At 60.9% G+C, this 20,961-nt stretch overlaps 1 protein-coding gene across 2 annotated transcripts; it reads left to right on the top strand.

Moving 5' to 3' along the window:
• The first annotated feature begins 3,705 nt into the window (after positions 1 to 3,705).
• Positions 3,706 to 20,134, top strand: CHST1 (carbohydrate sulfotransferase 1). Of its 2 annotated transcripts, none has more exons than XM_046643011.1 (4): positions 3,706 to 4,158; positions 15,983 to 16,106; positions 16,741 to 16,836; positions 18,007 to 20,134. In XM_046643011.1, exon 4 carries the CDS (start codon positions 18,049 to 18,051, stop codon positions 19,282 to 19,284), a length of 1,236 nt encoding a protein of 411 aa, XP_046498967.1. In that variant the 5' UTR covers positions 3,706 to 4,158; positions 15,983 to 16,106; positions 16,741 to 16,836; positions 18,007 to 18,048; the 3' UTR covers positions 19,285 to 20,134. The 2 variants fall into 2 exon arrangements, with proteins under 2 accessions (XP_046498967.1, XP_046498968.1); XM_046643012.1 differs by having other exon boundaries at positions 16,741 to 16,941.
• Positions 20,135 to 20,961: the final 827 nt, after the last annotated feature.

The following is a 20,961-nucleotide window of genomic DNA, read 5'->3' as shown; positions in this document are numbered from 1 at the left end:
CCTGAGGTAAAGTCCTCAAATATTTATTTTATTTCGACCGCAAAGAAGTTCAGGTCCCCCGATTCATCCAGAAGAGGAATACAACCAGAACAAGAATTTATCTGTACAGGGCAGAATTGGGGGATAAGAGGTATGCAAGAGACCCTTCTCTCAAGAAGCTGGAGACGCAGCTGAAGCCTCAACTCAGTTCCTGTGTGGCCTGGGGTAAGTCACTTAACCTCTCTGGGCCTCTGTTTGCTCATCTACGAAATGAGGGAGTTGGTTCAGCTCTCCCAACTCTATCATTGAATTGACCTCCTTAGCCACACCCCTTTCATATCATCTGTGGGGAAACTGAGGCTCCGGAGGACGGGTCCACTGGCCTGGCCACCTCTGCCCTGGCTTTGCTGGTGGGAGCTTTCTCTGCAGGTGCTGTGGGCTCTCAGACCTGAAGTCGGGAGTAGCCAGGAGCCATCCTCCGAGTGCTCGCTGCCTTGTCAGCGGCTCCCGTGAGACGGGAAATTGAGGATCGCGGCGGCAGATCTTAAATCAAAGTCCGGGCCATCAATCTCCGAGAACAGACTGAAATAACAAGGTGGGTGGCGCAGGCCGCCACCACATGGACAGGCGACAGATATTAAAAAGCCAAAATCTTGAGACCCCAAGTCCCTTAACCAATTTCCAAATGCCCCAGAGACCCACATGCTGGGGGGAAAGATGGCGCGCCTCATTTTAGAGCCCCAGCGTCCTGGGCTCTATTTCAGGACAGCCCTCTCGCGGGGGGCTTCTGAAGGCCCTGCGTCCCGCCACTGCCCTCTGTGGCCCCCTGGATCTCCTCCCAGCAGGCACCCCCCTGAGTCAGGCTGGCGGAACGTGGCCCAGTGGAGTGGTTAGTGTGTTGCTCAAGTCCCAGGTCCACTGCTCCCCAGCTCTGCAAACATGGGCGAGCTGCCGAGCCTCATGGCTTCTCAGTTTGCCTGTCTGTAAAATGGGAATGGTACTGTCTCCTTTGCAGGGCTGCTCTGGAGGCGGAACAAAATAACCCACACAAAGCAAACAGCACAGAGCCCGGCACAGGGTGAGACCTCAAACAGCAGCCATGAATGTTAATCTTCCTCTCACCCCACAAATAAGCTCCATCTGGCGGCTGCTTCCTCCCACAGGCTCTCTTGCTCCATTGCCTTTTTCCACCCTATCCATCCCTCAAGCCTCAGTTAACGACCTCCTCCTCCAGGAAGCCCTCCCTGATCGACCCTCTGAGGCTCCATCTTCCTCTGACTTCCAAGGCTACGTATTTTGTCCTCCATCACATTCGTGGCAACTGTTCTTGGCTGCTTTGTTGTGTGGGATCCCATTTCCCTGAGCAAAGGCCTCTGCTTCTGTCTTCTCCCTCCTCTGGCTCCCCTCCAGCCCTTGCTACAGTGCGGTGCACAGAGTAGGTGCTCACAAAACACTGGCTTGTCACCTGGCAGATACCAGGAAACCGGAAACAGAAACCTGGTGTTCCTGAGACACCAGGTCTTTTGTCTATTTTTAGAGATTAAATGTTCTTCAAAAAAAAATCCCAAATTCCACTCCGTCTTTACATTGCAACCGCACCGATCTTTTCATGTCAGCCTGTTGTACATTTCCCTCCTCTCCACCCTAAATACACCAGAATTTGAAAAATGAGGCGCTGGATCTGAGACTGCGAGATGGAGAAGGCGCCCTCGAAACCCTGACTCTGCTTGTCAGCAGAAGACTTGCCGAGGATTAGCTCGGGGTGGAAGGGAAGCTTCTGCTGGCTCAGCTCTGGGCTGGTGGGGGTGCATTTCCCACGGAGGGACAGCGGGACTGGGGAACACGCAGTCCTTGCTTCCAGAAGGTCAGCACTCTTGTTAGGCAGCCCAGAGCGCTGCCACCCCTTGGGGGGCAAGCGAGGAAACAGACCTGGTCACCTTGAAGCCAGGACGGGGCTGGCGCTGCCCTCCTGGCCCCGCTGGGTGCCGGGCTGGCAGGGCTGAGGCTGGGCCGCCTCTGCGGCAGGAAGATGCTCGAAGGTGATCTGCGACCACACGGGATGGTACTCCGTTCGCTGGGGATCTGCTGCAGGGCTCGAGGCAGGTGGTGGTGGTGGGGTTTATAATTACGAATTTGCAGTTGTCACCAAGATAAATGACCATTTGGTCTGGCGAGACCCAGGGGGCAAGGGGTTCATACCATCTGGTTCTGGGCGGAGAGAGATACTTATGATCTGGGTCCCAAGTCCCCAGAGAATCACAGAGGCCACATTCTCCTCTGGGTGAGGAAGTGAATGTCCATTCCCAGCTACCCTGAACCCCAACCAGCCAACAACAGCAACAACACTGTGCAATTATTAAGCACTTACCATGTGCCAGACAGTGTGCTGAGTGCTTCTGTGCATCTTACCGTCGGGTGTTTCATCTTCCAGGTGAGGAGACTGAGGCGCCAAGAGGCTGCATCCCTCACAGAAAGTCACACAGCAAATACATGGCAGGCTCTGACCAGGCAGCTCCGGAGCCAGCCACTCTACCACACTGTCTGTGGTGTGGGTGAAGCTTTCTACACCCAGGCGAGGAGGCTTTCCCAGGGTGCCTGGAGCTTTCAAGTCCTCCAGCCTCTCCGGCCCCTGTCAGGAGTGATGGAGAGGCTGTAACGGGAAATCAGAGATTCAGAGACGAGTGGAGATGGAAGCTGCCTGCCTTTCCTGGTCTGAGAAGATAATTGCCTGGTCAGCTGAGGAGCACCGGGGGATGAGCCGGCCCAACCGCACACCCCTCTCCAGACAAGGCAGCAGGCCTTCCTGGTGGCCAGCCCTGGCACAGGCAGAGCGGTGGCAGAGCTGGAATCCCTGCCATCCTCTCCAGCCCAGGGGCCACTGGTCACATGGGATTCTCTGCTGTTTACCCAGCTTCTCCTCCACTCCACTCTGAGAGGCCAGGGGTCCGTTTGTCTTGTCGCCAACGAGTCCCCGGTGCCCGTGCAGCCCGGCCTGCGGGAGACTCTCAGTCAATATTTGTGCAAAAAATGAAGGACTGAGCTGCTCAGTCCGCCGGCGGGTTTCCCCTACAGAAGGGCGGCAGAGGCTCCACATTTCCACCGAGGAGCGCCAGCGGCGGTCTGGCGGGCGGGGGTGGGCGGGGTGGAGCACTGGCCTGGAAGACGGTCTGCCAGCAAGCCCACTCTAACGTCCCCCTAAGCCGCCCCTTGACCTTGCCCAAGAGGCACACCTGGAGCGGGGGCAAGTGATTCATTTCCACACTCGAGGAGCAAAGGGGGGATGGGCTGGGGGGGTGTTGGGGTATTGGCACCGAAACGCGGTTGGCTCTCCTTCTGGGTTCTGGAGTCCCTCCGTTGCGCTGGCTGGGGAAGGGGCAGAGGACAGCTGGGCCCGGGCCAGGCTGGGGCTCCAGCCGGACTTCTGGAGGAGGGGGCGCTCAAGCGGAAGGCTCTCGGGGAGCGCCCTCAGTTGGGGGGGTTGGGAGGGTACGGGAAGAGGTGCCAGGGGGCAGCCTGCGCCCTCGCCCGCCGGCCTCCCCGAAGCCGGGGTGGAGGTGTGGCTCCCGCCGGGGACGGGTGGCACAGGAGTGGGGGCGTCCGGAGCGCTCGAGGCTCCGGGAGCGGGAGGCGGCGGGGCGGCGCGGGCCGCGGGAGGGGTGGGGAGAGAAGGGGCGGGCGGCAGCCGAGGGGCGGGCGGCTTTGGGGGGTGGAGCCGGGACCGCAGCGCCCGCCGCTCGCTCGGCGCTTTAGCCGCCGCCGCCGCCGCTGCGCTGGGCTCGGGACGCGAGGCGGGCGCGGGGCGGGCGCTCGGTGAGGCTCCGGCGCCTGCGGCTGCTGCTCTCCGCCGGCGCCCGGGGCTGCGGCGCTCTGGGTCCCGGCCCCTGGCCCGGCGCCCCTGGCCCTCGCGCCCCCGGCCCCGGTCCCGCGTCTGCCCCGGAGAGCACTCTCCGCCGGCCGAGCCGCCCCGGGCTCGCGCCTCCGGGCCATGAAGAGGGGCCCGTGAGGGCGCGCGGAGGCGGTGGAAGAGGAGGGAGGAAGGAGGCCGAGGAGGAGGGCGCGGGAGGCGGAGGATGCCGCCGCCGCCGCCGCCGCCCGCCGGCCCCCGGCGAGCCTGACTCCAGACCCGAGGATGGAGCCGGCGCTGGGCGCTGCAGCGGCTCCCGGTGCGCCCCCGACCAGGTATCGGCCGGGCCCCGGGACGGGCGGGAGCCGACACTCGCCGCAGCCACGGGAGGGGCGCGGGCGCGGTGGGAGACGCCCCTCCGCTCGGGGACAGTCGCTACCCGCGCTGTGGGGCGGGGGGAGCGCAGCAGCGTGTTGGGCTCAGGAAGGGGCTCCCGGGCTGGTGGCGGGTGAACGCCGCGATCACCCCAGCCCTCCCCACCCCCATCCGGGGAGGGCAGCAAACTTGGGACGCGCGGCGGCCCCAAGGCGCCCTGTTCCCCTCCGCCGCGGAGCGCGCTCAGGGGCTGCCCTGGGCTCAGCGTCCCACAGCCGGCCCCGTTCGGGGCTGCCGAGGCGCCTCGAGACCCCGAGGTCCCCACGGCTGCACCAACTTTCCCAGCCAGGGCTGCCCCCAGAGGCAGGAGGCTGTCCTCTCTTCCTGCTCCCAGCCCCGGCCCCGCGACCGCACCGACCGCTCTGCGATGAGCTGGGCCCCCGCGGGGCCCGGGCCACCGGATGGTGCAAGAGCTCCCCACGGGAAGCCAGGAGCACCCTCCTGCTCTTCTCAGGGTCGGACCCCGGGAGCAGCCCTCCCAGGCTCCAGGAACCCAATGTTTGCTTTCACAGTTACAGCCCCAGGTAGCCCTGGCCGGGGAGCTAGGGGTTAAAAGGTAAGGCCTCAGGGTCGTCCTAGGTTGGCACCTTGGCCTGCCATGCGATGCCACAGGGTGCTCCTTGCGCCCACGCGGGCCTCCCCTTCCCCAGGGGCAGGTTCCCCGCCTCTAGTGCAGGTTTCCTCCCGGTGGACTTCAAACTGCTCCCAAGCCAAGCAGGAGGCTCCGAGGACGGGCCCCTGGGGCGCCCAGGTGCAGAGGATGAGCTTAGACGTTGAGGGAGAGGTGGCTGGAGGTGGGCAGGTGGATGTCCAGTTAAGGACGGACGCGGAGCCCAGCATCCTTCGAGGGCTGATAGGGGCAGGGGGCAGAGGGGACCTACGACTGGGGGCAGGAGGCAGGCACCCTGGCTGGGAAGCCAGAGGAACCAGGAGGTGTAAGAGGCCAGGAGGGGGCCGGGGGAGCAGGGACCTGCCTTCTGGGGTTCCTCAGCCCCTTGAGGTGGGGCTGGCAGGTCCCAGGCTCCACTTCTCAGCAGCGGGGGACACTCCCAGGCTCCAGGATGACCCTGTTTCTTTTTCCAAGTGCTCTCACCGTCATGACTCACACAGTGGACTCACCAGGGAGGTATCAAGCCTCCAGCCTATTCTCTTCCCCTCCCTCCTGGGTCTTCAGGGAGCTGCCAGGGACAAGAGGGGGCGGGTTTGCCCTTGGGCCTCAGCCCCCTGAGGAGGCCAGGAGCCTGGCACTGCAAACTTTCATTTTCCTGTTGCTGGCCCCATCCTGGCAGGTGAGCCGCCCTAGGCCAGGCCAGGGTGGGGGGTGGGGGGCAGGTGAGAGGAAGTCTCTACTAATGACCCCCCAGACCTGCTGGGGCTTTGAAATCATGGCCACGCCCCCTCCTGGCACAGACACTTCACACCCGGCCTCCTCATCTCAGAGCAGACGCATTTCCCCCCAAATCCAAATTTCCCTCTTTGCTGAGGATTGCAGCGCTTTTCCTGAAGGCGAGCTCCTCTCGCGGACAGCTGCCCTCCTGCCTGGCCCCTCAGCCCCCCTGCCCTGTGCAGGCCCCCATGAAGAGGGATGGGAGTCCCCCACCTGTCTCCCCCTCGCCCACAGGGCCCTCGTTCCAGAGGAAAGGGGGTGCTGACGGTGCTGATATTGGGGCGTGTGTTGGCTGCCAGGCTCTCATGGGGCTGGTGGGGGCAGGCTTGTGCCCCTGTCGGTTCCCCTTGCCCACACCCCTGACTCCCTCCCTTGCCCCCTGAGGGTCCCTCTCTACTTTTCCAACTCACTCTGCATTGGTGTGGGGAGCGAGCATTTGATATTCATCATCTGGTTCAGAGAAGGTCCCGAAGCCCTGAGTCACTGTATGGTTTCCATGGAAACAGACTTGTTCAGAGGACTCGGTGTAGCGCGGCGGTGTGGGGGGAGACGGGGAGCGCAGAGTAAGACTGGGCCCCACAAGTCTGGAGGAGTTGGACCAACTCCCTTCCAGGGGGGCAGGGAGGGGCTGGGTGAGGCTCTCAGGCCCCTACAGGAGGGGCTGCCTCTGCCCACCCACTGGGGCCCCCCCATCAGGAGCCGCTCTGCTCCCCCTGAGGCTCTTGGCAGGCTGCCACCTCTCTGGGGGCCTTCCGGCTAGGTGCCAAGGCTCCTGGTGGCCATGCTATGCCTCAGTTTCCTTCTCTGTGAAGTGGGGGAAGTAAGAGCACCTGCCTCGGAGGGTTGTCGTGAAATGCGTTAATATGAGGGACACACTCAGAATGAGCCGTAGTAAGTGTTCAATAAGTGTCAAATTCACTAATTAATTCAGGCGGTTGGGAGGAACTCCCCCGGCTTGTGCGTTCACCTGGATCCGTCCTCTTTGCCCCGGCGGGTGGTCTTGACATCTGGCAGGGCTGGCCTCTTGCTGCGAGAGCCTCGCCCAGCAGCCCCGGTGCACCCCCAGCTGGGAACCAGCCATCCATTTCTTCCTCCCGCAGAGCATTTACTTGGGTTGTGGAGGGCCCGGCACCGTGCTGGGGAGTCCTGGCTGCTGTTCAGACCCCACCTGCCGGGGAGCCTTGTGGGACCAAATCCTCTGAGTCCAGATGGATGGGCCGCTTTCTGCCTCAGCCCCCTAGGGATCAGGCCAGAGGGAGAGGGGCAGGAGAGGTCCAGGCTCTGGGGGGACAGAGAAGGGATTGGGTGGGGCATCTGTCTCTGATCCCGGGGAGGCTTGTTCACCTGGCTGGGGCTGCATCTCCCTCCTGAGGATCCGCCAGAGGGTTCAGGAACTCTCCAGAAAGATAACGGACCCTGCCCCCCACCTCCCTCCTGCTTTGAGAGTGAACGGCTATGGCTGCAGTGTTCCCAGCATACCCTACCAGTCTGGACTGGCTCGGGGCTCCAGCCCGAGCCTCCAGGCGATGTGTTACTGCCCAGCCGGCTGGGAGAGGGCCTGGCCGCTGCTGTTTATCCCAGGAGCACCTGCTCTGGGCAGGTGGCTCGGGGACATTTGGGGCACCAGTGATGGCTCAGCCAGGCTCCCTCACCAGCCTTTCTCTTCCATCGCCCTCCCCTCCCTGGCCTGGAAAGAGGAGAGGATAACCCCTCCTCATCGTGTCACTGTCTCCTTCCTCCCCTCTGGTAAGGTGAACTTCAGCTTCAAGCTCCCCAAAGGCACGCCCCCCTGCCCCCATCACTGCCAGCTGTCAGAGCTGCAAGGCATCCTCCACGTCTGCTGGCTCTTCTATTTCACAGATGGAAAAACCGAGATTCTTGGGTTTGCCTGTTTGGCCAGAACCCAGGCTAGCCGTGGCCACTCCCAGCTCCACGCCAGCCCTGGGGATGCCCTTTCTGCTTCTCTGGCTCTCCAGGTAGTCCCAGATGCTGCCCAGCACTCCCCCCACCCCACACATCCCCCCGCTTTCAACTCCTGCCAAGCTGCTCCCCCAGGTCTCTCTGGACCGCTTTGCTGTCCTCATTGGTGTTCACACCACCTTCCAATTTAATATCCTCTGCAAATTTCATTAGCGGACTGTTTACTCCTTCTCTCAGGATCATTAATGAAGACGTTAGATAAGATCTGACCCAGAGCCGGGTCTTGGCAGCACCGCGCCCCTCCCAGGCTTATTCCTCGGCCCCTTGCCCCTGGGCTTGCCTCCTCCATCTGGACCCTGGGGGTCTGGCCCCCTCCTGCTTCCCGCCCTGTGACAAGTGCTTAGGGCCAAGTCTGTTTGAATTAATTTTGTAAGATTACTCGAGGCGCTGTATCAAATGCTTTGCTAAAAATCAAGATATATTACCGTGCTTGCGTTTCCTTCATCTTCCAGTCTTGTAATTCTATCAGGAAAGCTATCAAGTTTGTCAAGCATGATTTGTTCTTTATAAATCCCCATGGGGCCGTGTGGGGCACAGAGTTCCCGTGTTTCCTAAATGTTTGGAAAGCCCCTCTTTGTGTTTGCTCCCGACTGGAGCGGGAAGGCCGTGGCCCGCATCGTCAGGGCTACTCGGCTCCTCCTCCGGCATGGGGAAGGCACAACCCTTCCCTTCTTGGGGTCTCTCCTGGGGGCAACCAGTGGTTTCTCGCCCGCCGAGCCCCTGCAGTGCGCTGGGGGCCCCAAGGTGGGCACCAGGGGTGGGGGGTTGGCGGAGGGAGGGCCTGGTGCTCTCCCTCAGGGAGTCTGCAGGCAGGTGAAGATGACAGTCTGACGCCGACCTCCTGAAGGTATCATTGAGTGATCACGGCCTTGTACCAGGCGCTATGCTAAGCGTGTAATGTGCGAGGTCTCATTGAAGCCCCTCACCTGCCCGGGAGGGGGACGTGATCTCCTTCCCTGGGCACCTGGGGCTCAGAGAGGGTAAGGCTGCCAAGGCCCCAAGGTCTGGGTCTCACCCTCTGCTACATTGCTCCTGACCACTTAAGGTGAAAGTACAGGGTCTGGAGAGCTCATGGGGAGGGGCGGCAGGGGAAGGAAGGGGCGCTTTAGGGAGAACTCTGGCGAGGGGAGGCCCTCGCGCCACATGCACCCCCCCACAATGCTCAGAGCCTCAGTCTGCTTCCACTCCCTGCGACCTCACAGCTGTGGGAGCAGGTCACTTAACCCCGGTGAGCCTCGGGCCTTTCCCCGTGACACGGATCCTCAGGGAGCAGCCGCCATTGTGTCCCTTACGGAGGTCCCACTTGATGTGGGGCAGAAATGCTCCTCCAGTTGTCATGTTACCAATGGGTGGCTCTCCTTCAGTTCTCAGCCAGGAGACAGAGGAGGGACAGGTTGAGCCGTGCCGGCATCCTTGCGACCAGCTGTGAGCTGGCGGTAAGTTCTGGGCTTAAGGAACACAGAGGCCTTCTCTGGGCCTTGATCCCAAACCTTATGCCCTATTCCAGACCATTTCAGGTCAGGTGGTAATAAAGACCTCCTTTGGTGTCCTCTTGGCTGCACAGGGTTTGGGCATTCCTGGGCTCCTTGACCGGGAAACCGCTTACTCGTCCCTCTGCTTGCCTGACCAGACCTGGAGCCCCAGAGTGGGCAGCAGGGCGTTTCGGCTGCTGCCTACCAGATGTGACGCTGCACCAGCTGTGCCCACACCCGTTACCTCTTCCGGTCTTTGTGATTATCTTCCTTTGTGTCATTCAGCTGGGGACAGAGAATCCCCTGGGAGGTAGTGAGATGGCACAGACCCTTTTGGTGTGCCTGGGAACCAGCCAGGAAGGACCCCAGGCAGCCCCATCCCTCCAGCTGATACCCCAGAGGCCTGATCTTGGAGCTGGTCAATCGGTGTTTGTTGGACGAGCCCATGTCTGGTTGAGGGGACTGCCGAGGCCAAGGGTGTCTGTCACCAGTGCGTGCTGGGATCCTGGTGGCCACCTTGGCACTGGCACTGCCTGTCCCTACCCTCTCGTCACCAGGTGCTGGTGACACTTGCTCTCATGCGGCCTGAGGGCTTAAGTTCTGTGGTCACGGCCAGGGCTTGGGGGTCCTCAGAGCTGAGCTTGAACCCTGGCCCCACCACGGACTAGCTGCGCATGCTCAGACGAGTTCCCTTGCTGGCCCCAGCCTCTCTGCTCATCTGTGAGAGACGGCAGTGGTACCGGCGTGAGCACCCACTTGATGGGAGCCGGGACGCCACCATCTGTGGGTATCGCTCTTGCAGCCCCCACCATCGCATGTTATAGCCCCAAGGCTCAGGTGCGCCTCCCCCGACCCAGCCCTCCCTCAGCCCCGGGAGCTGGCTGGGCCTTGAGCAGGTGGCCCGACCCTGGAGACTCCAGCTCCAGGGACAGACGGCTCCTGTCCCAGCCCCTCCAGCAGCAGCTGCCTGTGCTTTCGCTCCTGCTGGCGGTTTCCCATCCTTGAAGCCCGGAGGATGGGCTGAAGCCCGGTATCCAGGGGGTGGGGCCTCGGTACTATTCCGACTCTGGCTGTGGCTGCTGGGGGGGGGGGACAGGAAACCGGGGCCTTTCCGCCCAGTGTCGGGGCAGAAGGGTCCCGCCTACCGCAGGCCAGGCTGTAGTAGGACCGGCCTGAGACAGGGAGCCCTTCTGACTCATCTCGCCCCATGAGGAGCCGGGCACACTGGGGCCTTGGGCCAGAGGTCAGTCATTCTCCCCACCGCTGGGGAGAACTTTCCTCAGGGGGGCCGGGACCCCACCGACCGACTGGGCCCAGGGCAGAACGGTGGGTGTCTGCAGCCCAACCATACAGTCTGTGGGTGCTTCAAAGGGGGAGGCCGTGGCATCTGTTTCAACTCCCTGAAACGTTTCCAGGCTGCCATTGGCTGTTTGTGGGTTAAGTAGCCCCCAAAAGTCACACTCACCGTTCCTAATTCATGAGTACCCCTCTGTGCCCAGCTTTCTCTGCTTTCAGTCTCACATCCCAGATATTTGAAAGGTCCTGTGACCGTTGTTCCCATTTCATAGATATGGACAACTGAGGCCTGCAGGGGCGAGAGCCTTGCTCAAGGTCTCAGAGCCACAAAGCAACAGCAGGCAGGTGCGAGCGCAGGCCGGGCTGGCCCCACAGCCGGGGCGCCCAACCACCACCCAGCCTGCCTCCTCGCACGCCTGTGGGTAACTTCTCAAGGGTCATCATGTGTGGACAGTGGAGTGACCTGCTCTGGTCAGTCTAGAGACACCAGAGCTCTTAAGGGGCAGCCGAGCAGCTCTACTGATGGGGAAAAGTTGGCGAGCCAATTGCTGTCTCTAGGGGTCCCCTCAGGAGAAATCTTGTGCTGGATTCAGTATCAGGAATAACCGGGTATCTCTTGAGCAGAAGCTTTAATCTTCATCTCGTGGATCCTATGAAATGTGTAATGAAGTGTTTCCCTTTTCCCATTGGCAGCCAGGTAGCTCTGACCTGTATGTATAGCCCAGAAGTGACTTGGCTCTTGTACCCTGACCTGGCCCCTAGTTCTTTCAGACTTTCATACCCTTGTTTTCCCTTTGCCTCGTTTTCATTGCCTCATTTTCCTTAGGAAGAAAAAAACCTGGCTGTTTTACATGTTTTCGCCTTAACTAAACAAACATCTATGGTGGATCACCTCTGGCTACTGCAGACTCAGGGATTAAGCATTTCCTTTCTGCAGTCTCCATCCCAGAGGCCTGTGTGCCAGCTCCTCCTCGCCGTCCAGTTTCCCCTGCCCCTTGCTCCAGTTCCTGGGACCCCAGAGCCTCGGGGCCCCTCCCTCCTGGCTCCTGAGTCTGGTCAGAATTACGATGTTCAGTTTTTTCCCCCTGCTCTCCCTGTCTCCCCAGGGCTTTACAAACTGTTTTTAGGGAGAAAAAGCTGGGAGGGGAGTCTTTTCCTGGACTCAGGCCTCAGCTGCTCCCCACAACCCCAGGCTCCCTTTTGAGGTCTCGTTCTTTTTCAGCTCCTGCCCTGTCTCGGCAGCCCCGGGCGCCCGCCGTCCTTTGTGGCCCACCTGAGCAGACAGAGCCCAATTCTGGCGCCTTGGCAGCGGGGGAGGGTTGCTGGCTGGCCGTGCCCTGAGGACAGAATAGGAGGCACAGTGAAGGACCAGCACTGATTTTCATTGCCCCACCGTGTCATCAGCCACCCCTCCAGTTCTTGCATGAGTGGCTTCGCTCTGTCCCCAAAAGTTAATAAACTGAACCAAAATGCTCAGTGTAAACTGTGCCACCCCCCGCCCCCAGCACAGTCCCCTAGTTCCCCCCACTGGGGCATCTAGTTAGCGGTTCAGTACAGCTCTTTTAGTGGCTGTTTACGCATGGATTCAAATACGCACACGTATGCACACGCACACAGCCTTGTCAAAGTGAGAAGTGGTGGTACACTATTGCACGTGTGTCTTCTGCTCCAGCTTTTCGTATCTTGAGTGACGGCTCCACGTCAGCGTATACCCATCTGCGCGCCTTCTCTGAGATGGTCCGTGGAGAAGACAATCCTGGGAGTGGGGAGAATGCTCCTGCAGAAGGGGTGAGGGCTCTAAGGAAGAGGAGGGGTGCCCGCGGGTGGGCTTTAGGTCCAGGAACCTTCTAGTTGCGTGTGTAACATTGTAGGCACAAACGGATCTTTCTGGGAAGGGGATGGTGTCTCTCCGAGGGGTCTGTAGCCCAGAAAAGGCCAAGCGCCACAGCTCTGGGTCGCGTGCGACTTCACAGGGCAGGAGGTGGGGGCGAAGTTGGCAGAGCTGGCTCCCCCTTGGTTCTTGGGCCCCCAGAGGGGCAGCCACGGATCAGGCTGGGGGGGCTGGTACACAGAGCTGCCCAACTCTGCTGTCTTCTTGGAAGATGACTGAGGCCTTCCCACTCCCAAAAGAGGGTCCCCCGGCCTGCGGAGAGGGTGGCCCTAACTCTGGGAATGGAGTATGGGGCCTTCCGGAGGGCAGAGAAACCCACTGCTCAGACCTGGGAGGCCCTTCGAGTCACTGGGTTGACACACAGAGAGGCCAGGAGTTGAGTCCAAGGTCACCCAGCAGGGACCGGCAGAGGCAGTGGGCTGCTCCCGCCCGTGACATCAGTTCAGGGTGCCTTCCGCTGCCGGAGCGGGGTGAGACCAGGGGAGAGCCCCTCGGAGGCGAGGCTGCTCTTGCTCCTGCCTCTTGGAGTGTGGGTGAAGATGAGGGGGCGCACAGAACAGGGCCCGCAGCCCGGGTGGGCGTGGCACGTCGCCCCTCACCGCCTCACACTGGCTGCAGCCCCGCCCCCCCCCCCCCCCCCCCCCCCCCCCCCCCCCCCAAGCTGGACACGGCGGAGACGCAGGGCTCAGGCCGCACTATGGGATGTGGCCGCCAGAGGGCAGCAGGACCGCCACTGCGGCGGCTCAGCCCGCGCAGGAGAAAGTTCCGGCTGGGAGAGGAGCGAGGGACGAAGGGGCGAGGGCAGAGGTCTGGGTCCCGAGTCCGGGAGAGTCCGCCTGCCTGTCAGAGTCAGCGATGGCTTGTCCTGAGGTGCTTCCCCTAGACAAAAAGCAAACGAGACACTGAATGATGCTCACAGGAACCGACGTTTGTTGAGTGCCTCCTGTATCCACGCTCCATATTGACTGAGTCCTCACACAGCTTCTTAAAATGATCCCCATTTTGCAGGTGAGAAAACAGAAGCCCAGAGAGAGGAAGAAATCTGGCCATCAGTGGAGCTGGCGCCAGAGCCCATGTCCCGGCACAGGGCTGTGCCACATCTATATGCCCGGCATTGACTAAGCTTTAAGTCCTTCAGTTCTTACAACTGCCACTACTATGGTTAGACCCATTTAATGGATGGGGAAAATGAGGCTCAGACACAGCTGGTGAATGACCAGAATCCTGGGGGCGTGGTTCCCTGGCTTGAGCTCTTAGCTGTGAATTACAGCTCACCCCAGATCTGCGCCCCCATCGCAGGGCGAGTGACACTGAGACCGGCGCTTCTCTGGGGAGTGGAGCACACCAGCTTCCCTGCCTTCCAGCAGAGGTTACAGCTTCTGGGCTCCCCTGTCCAAAATCTGCCTGGATTTGGACTACCCAGAGGCGGAGGGAGGCCACGCCAGGGCTGCCGGAAGCCCAGGGAGGGGCCGTGGGCCCACAGTCTGGCTGGAGGACAAGGGCACTGAGGAGTCCCTTGCAGTGGCCAGAGCTCCCCTGGGAAGGTGGGAAGGGGGGCCCTGGCCCCGGGGCCTCTGGTTTCCAGGGCAGATGCCTCCAGCATACCAAGGACGCTTGGCCAGCCCCGAGCCTGGCTCTGCCAGGCTGGCAGGAGAGCGGGGGCATTTCTAGGAGGGCCTGACTTCCTCCATCTTCCTGCTCCCATGCCCTGGCTGTGCCCTCCCGGGCCGGGCCTGTGGACACATGCCCTTGCTCGGTGCCCAGGCTGCACTTTGTGAACCTGCGTCCGCTTTCTTAGGGATTTATTACATCGAGATGCTTCCCATCCTTCTGATTCATTAGTGAAGGCAGCAGCTTCCAGTCCTGGCCTCAAGTGGGGTGGGGAGGGGAAATGAGGGGGAGAAACTTGAATGGTCCCCTCCCTGGAAGATGCTCCTCTTTGAAGAAAACCCTGGGTGAATTGTTTTGGGAACCCGAATCCTAGAGTTAGGTGAAGTCTCTTTAAGCCTCCTGTTTCCTGCCTTGGCGGGGACCCCAGGGAGTTGAATGTGGTGGCCAGGGAGTGGCTTCGAGCGTGGACTCAGAACACACTGCCCGGGCTGGAATCCTGGTTCGCCCCTTACTAGGGTGTCAGCTTGGGAAAGTTACCCGACCTTGCGGAGCCTCAGCTTCCCCATCTGTGAAATGGGCATGTGACGGGGCAGCCTCACAGGCTTGGTGTGGGGGCAAGGGGAGCTGACGCGTGTGAGGGGAGCACAGGCCTGGGAGAAAGATCGCGAATGCCCAGTCACTGCTTGCCTTCCTTCACAGTATTTTTCTCGTAATTGCTAGAACGGTGCCTGGCTCCTGCTGCTGTGTGACAGGTGTTTGTGAACAAGCACAAAGCGGGACATCAGAATGAAATGGCGTCGCAACTAAAGAGTGGGCCCCCAATAACTTAAAAATATTACCTAGCACTGTGATTGATGGCCTTCCCTGCCTGTTCTTTAAAGGTGTTCACCTTTGTCTCGGGGCCGTTGGCAGGCCGGGCCTGCACTTGCGGGGGGAGCTGCATTTAATGGAGAGAAGCCATTCTGTCTGGGCACCTCATCCAGTCCTGCCACAGGGTGAGACAGGAGTGGGATGGGGTGCGGTCAGAGTTACGGGTTTTCTCTGATCACAGTGGAGGCTCCCAAAAATCTAGACTGTGCCCGTCCCTTGTTTACTGCCACCTGGTGACGTGGTACTGCTTCCTATAGGTACCAAGCAGAGTTTCATACTTAACACAGGACTTCTCAGCTCCGGAGCCTCAGCTGGCCCACTGCCATCTCAGCCCAGCCTCTGTGCACCCCCCCGCCCCACCCCCCCAAGGCAAGCAGCCTGCTTCAGCTCCGTTTCTTTCCGTCTAAGCGGATGGCGAAGGGGCCGGAGCACTGGCCTAAGAGTCTGACCCAGAAGGATTTGAGTCTCAGCTACTTATCTGCTTATGTCCATTTGCTTAGTCTTGGAGCCTCAGTTTCTCTGTCTGAACGATGGGAGTGAGGACCCTGGTCTCCCAGAGGGGGTTGTAAGGAATAACACGGTGTGGAGCGTTGGGTGAGCTGAGGCAGGCGGTGCTGGAGGTTTGGGAAATGGGGACCCGCTCACCCCGCCCCCAAAGATGTCATGCCAAACGGCGGGATGTGGAAGGATGATCACAAAGGGTGCAAGTCCACCCCCTTGGCCTTGAGCCGACAGGTCAGCAAGACCAGACAAAAGCGGGGAGGAACACGCTCCAAGTCTCGGGAATCGGCTGTCCGTCCCCTTCTGCTGCCTGGTCGCTCTCTCACCCGGTCACAGATGGGCTGGGACATTGATGGCATGCATGTTTGAAGGCCGAGTACGTGTCAGCTGGAGGGACAGGAGGTCGAATCTCTGAGAGGGAACGAGTGCCTCTGGGGACCTGCCAGATGGGGTTCAACCAGGCGCGTGAGCTCCTGCGAGTCCCTGGCCTCTCTGTGCCTCAGCTTTCTCGCCTGCGAAATGGGGCGAATCCTGGTGTCCACGTCAAGTTCTTGCGAGGAAGAAATGAGCTAATGTGGACGGGGCCTCGCTGGCACTTCGGAAGCAGTCCGTGGATGCTAACAAATCATGCTACGGCCTTGGTGTTTCAGCTTAGAACCTGCAGGGTGCGTCACAGTCGCGACTGCTCCCTGGTTCACGTCCGCTTTGAGTTGCAGGTAGCCGGTCTCCTGTCTCCAGTGTGGTCGGAAGTGGAACCGCCCTCCCTGGCTGTCCCTCCTCGAGGGCCTCTGCGTCTGGGCCGCTGTCGCCGGAGCCGCCGATTCCACCTGGAGGCCTGGGGTGAGCCCCCCTCCTGGGGAGTCACTGCACAAGCTGGGCTTTGAAGGGCCAGGCTGCCCTGTTGATTTACATGCAGAACCAATCGGGGCTGTGCACAGGCCAGTTTTCTGGGGGAACTTTGAGTCTGATGCTCTGTTCCGCTGCTGGGCGCCGGGCGCTGGGTCTGGTCGGGTCTGTCTGGCCGCCAGAGCTGAACAGGGCTAGGCAGGCCTGGGGGTGTCTGTGGCCAGTGGGTTTCTTTGCAGTGGGCGGGGGGGGGAGTGCCTCCCTGGGTGGCTGCCCATGTGGGGTACCAGCTCTCGGTCAGCTGGGCTTGCAGGGTGGCTAGCTCCCTGCCCACTGGGTTCTGTGTGAGCACAGGGACGTTGACTTGCTGGGAGGGGAGGGGTAGGGGGTCAGGGAGGTGGGTGGAGGGGGTGGGGTGCAGGCCAGGACTCAGGGGGCCGGATCCAGGGGATCAAAGATGGCGCTGGGTTACTTGGAGCCATGGGTCAGTGACAGACCTGGGAGAGCAGGCAACCCTCTTTGCCAGCCCTAGGGGGCAGTCTGCGGGGCACAGGACACAGGAGAGAAAGGGCGGGGAGGCACTGGGAGCCCCCCCGCTCAGAACCCCCGCCCCCCAATCTTTTTGCAGTTTGCCAGCCACAGGGCTGCTGCACAGGCTGGGACTGCGGCTCGGCCAGGAGACGTGGTGGCTGTGGACCCCCCAGCTCCGAGCAGCCCCTCTTTGGTGAGTGGCGGAGCCCTCCCTGCATGTGCCCGTGGAACAGCCCAGCCCTGCCCCACAGCGGGATGCTGAGCTGGCCTCCCTTGGAGGCAACTTCCAGAAGCTCAGGTTGGCTCCTTGCCCTGGACCCCAAGCGCACCCTTCGTGTTCCCTGCCCTGGGGCCCTCCGCATCCCCCACGCCTTCTCCAGTCCTTGAGGGGCCCCTTCTGTTCCACTCCCTTCTCTTCTCTCTGTCCTGCCTGAGTTCTCTGGGGCCATCCCCTGTGGGATCACACAGGGGTCCCCGAGCTCACCCTATGGGCAGAAGGGGCTGAGGGCCTACGGGTGGAGGCTCTTGAGGCCTGGTGGGGGTGGGGGGCCTGGAGGAGCCAGTTCACTCTGCTGTCAGTGGGGTCATCCGCCCATGGCCTAGACGCCTCCCCCAGGCCAGGAGCAAATCCTGGAGGGCCTGGGGCCTCAGAAGTCATGCTTCTCAGCAGCCCCAGACCCCACCTCTGCTGCGGGCCAGCTGACTCTTAGAGACTCCGGGAGCCCCAGGAGTCATCATCTGGGGTAAACTGCTCCTCTGCATCCATAAATTGGGGGCCAGGTGACACGGGTGTCCACTGTTCCTGGCCCAGCCTGCAAGGATGACCTGATGCTGGCAGCCCACCCACTCACCGTGCGCAAGGGCACTTTCTGCGGGGGGCTTGGGTCAGAAGGAGGCATCTGACATGGGCTCTCCTTCCTCCTGGGGGTGGGCAAGGGAATGGAGGACCTGGGTGCCAGCTCGTAGGGGTTGAAGAAGATGCAGGCGGCCCCAGAAGATGCCGGGAGGGGTGACAGGCAGTGGCAGGGGAATGGCTTGAGCCAGGAACCGGTCGTTTCCTAGGTATGGAGTCGGGGCATTTCGGGGCCCCAGGAAGGAACTCCAGGCTCCCGATGGGAGGCCCCCACAGCAGTCTGTAGCTTGAACCCTGGGGTTCGAGGGATCAGTTTGTTCAGTCCCCAGAAGCTCCCAGAGAATGTAAAGTCTGGTGTAGAAGCTGCCTAGCCTTAGGTGCCCGTGGGAGCACTGGGCTGGGAGCCGTGGGCCCTGGAGGCCAGCTCTTCCAAGAGAGCAAGCCGGGGCCCCTGGCCGTGTGAGGCACCCACGCCTGGCTGCCCCTGACGCTGCCCGCCTTTGCCCGCAGACCTCGCGCGGTGGAGAAGCAGCCCCATGAAGGTGCCCAGCCATGCAATGTTCCTGGAAGGCCGTCCTCCTCCTTGCTCTGGCCTCCATCGCCATTCAGTACACGGCCATCCGCACCTTCACCGCCAAGTCCTTCCACACGTGCCCTGGGCTGGCGGAGGCCGGCCTGGCCGAGCGGCTCTGCGAGGAGGGCCCCACCTTCGCTTATAACCTCTCCCGCAAGACCCACGTCCTCATCTTGGCCACCACGCGCAGCGGCTCCTCCTTCGTGGGCCAGCTCTTCAACCAGCACCTGGACGTCTTCTACCTGTTCGAGCCACTCTACCACGTGCAGAACACGCTCATCCCGCGCTTCACCCAGGGCAAGAGCCCCGCCGACCGGCGCGTGATGCTGGGCGCCAGCCGCGACCTCCTGCGGAGCCTGTACGACTGTGACCTCTACTTCCTGGAGAACTACATCAAGCCGCCGCCCATCAACCACACCACCGACAGGATCTTCCGCCGCGGCGCCAGCAGGGTGCTGTGCTCGCGCCCCGTGTGCGACCCTCCGGGCTCCGGCGACCTGGTACTGGAGGAGGGCGACTGCGTGCGCAAGTGCGGCCTGCTGAACCTGACCGTGGCCGCCGAGGCCTGTCGCGAGCGCAGCCACGTGGCCATCAAGACCGTGCGGGTGCCCGAGGTGAACGACCTGCGGGCCCTGGTTGAGGACCCCCGGCTCAACCTCAAGGTCATCCAGCTGGTCCGCGACCCGCGTGGCATCCTGGCTTCCCGCAGCGAGACCTTCCGCGACACGTACCGGCTCTGGCGGCTGTGGTACGGCACCGGGAGGAAACCCTACAACCTGGACGTGACGCAGCTGACCACCGTGTGCGAGGACTTCTCCAACTCCGTGTCCACCGGCCTCACCCGGCCGCCGTGGCTCAAGGGCAAGTACATGCTGGTGCGCTACGAGGACCTGGCCAGGAACCCCATGAAGAAGACCGAGGAGATCTATGGCTTCCTGGGCATCCCCCTGGACAGCCACGTGGCCCGCTGGATCCAGAACAACACGCAGGGGGACCCCGCCTTGGGCAAGCACAAATACGGCACCGTGCGCAACTCGGCGGCCACGGCCGAGAACTGGCGCTTCCGCCTGTCCTATGACATTGTGGCCTTCGCCCAGAACGCCTGCCAGCGGGTGCTGGCGCAGCTGGGCTACCGGATGGCCGCCTCGGAGCAGGAGCTCAAGGACCCCTCCATCAGTCTGGTGGAGGAGCGGGACTTCCGCCCTTTCTCGTGACGGGGGCTCCGTGGGTGGGGGTGAGGGGCACATCGTGTCGGTTTTGATAAAATGGACCGTTTTTAACTGTTGCCTTATCTCCCCCTCCCTCCCCGCCCCCTGTCTTTGTGTCCTTCCTGCCCCCCGCCCACTCCCCACGCCCTTCTGCCTCTCTTTGTCTCTGAAATTTGCACTATGTCCTGGACAGGAATCACTGCGCCAGAGGGGGCGGCAAGTGGGGTCCAGCCCCCCATCCCACTCCATTCGGACACACGGACGTTGGGTCTCTGTGTGAATGGTGACAATGTTTACAAGCACCACACTCACACATACACACACACACACACAGACACGCACGGGCGCCCACGAGGAGAGACACCCCAAACCACACAACTTCGGAAGCTTTTGGAACAAGTGGTCAGGGTATGGTAGTTTTTGCACTGTTACTTCTGCAACGCAAGAGGCTCAAAACACAAAGGCCACTTCTCTGTAATTTATGAATGGTGTCTATCCTTCCCCATCTGGCTTCCTGCCCCCAATGCCCACCGCCCCCCCTCGGAGCAGAGAAACTGCCCCCTCCTGCCCGCCCTTGCCTGTCGGCGCACAGGTTTTTACTGTGAGGTGAATGTGGACCTTGTTTATTTTCTCCAGTCTGTGGCGATGCTGTCTGTCTGTCTGAGTCTTGTGGCTGCCCCTGGACCAGTGATGGCTGATAAATCTTAGGGGTTTCTGATTGATCTTGGGATCCATCTGTGATATTTCTTTGTGCCAAAAAGAAAAAAAAAAAAAAAGAGTGGATCGGTTTGCTAAATGAACATTGAAATGCTTTATCTGTGTTTTCTGTAAATAAAAGAGTGCAATAACGTCTGGATGTGATCGTGGCACTTTCTGAATGGTCCTGGCTGGGGTTGGGGCATTTCTGGCTCTGGGGAGGAGAGAGAGAAGGAGGTGGAGGTAGGAATTCAATGACAAGTCTCTGGATTTCAGAGCTCGTGTCACCCTCATCACCCTTGACGCTGAGTTCAGGGTGTCATTTCCCTTCAATTACCTTATAGCCAGCGGTGACGTTCAAAATCTTCGACACCTGGTAAGTCTTGCTGAGTCACTGTCCAGAGGTCAGGACGAGGTCCTGGTGGCCCCTTTCTGTGCCAGGTTTTACCCCTTTCATCGCTGGGTCTGGGGCCAGGATAGCGGGGGAGGGGGAACATTCGAGGGGTGGGGTTTCTCAGGGCAGAGGCTGCATCTCAGCCGTTCTGGAAGTACTTCAGTGTTTTAACAGCTAGCGCAAATGTACCAGTGTCCATACTGGTGGAATATGAGGTGTGCTTACTTCCTTGGCAATACAGTGGCTTCCTCCTAGCAGCTTCCCCAGCTCTTATTCCAAGAAGACAGCTGGTCCTTGGGAAATGGGTCACAGCTCTGTGGTCGTGGGACAATGTGAATGCCTAGGATTAGCCCCCGATCGTCCTGGACTTCCTCAGGAAACGCCGTCCTGGGCTGTGCTATGTGAGTCAGGAGGATACAGATTCAGAGGCTCTAGCACGTAGCTTAGATAATAGTAGCTTAATCAAGAGAGGCTATTTTGTTTTATTCTCGCTGAACAGTGTGTGCAGCATACGCTGCGCAAGGCTGATAGGGTGGCTCCCAGGTTGTGTGCCCGGATATCAGGGACTCTGGCTCTTTCCGTGTTGTTGCTGG

The sequence above is a fragment of the Equus quagga genome, chromosome 17 (assembly GCF_021613505.1).
Source record: "Equus quagga isolate Etosha38 chromosome 17, UCLA_HA_Equagga_1.0, whole genome shotgun sequence".
Classification (NCBI taxonomy): Eukaryota; Metazoa; Chordata; class Mammalia; order Perissodactyla; family Equidae; genus Equus; species Equus quagga.
Note: the sequence above shows the minus strand (reverse complement) of the source record. Positions and strands in the feature narration are given on the sequence as shown.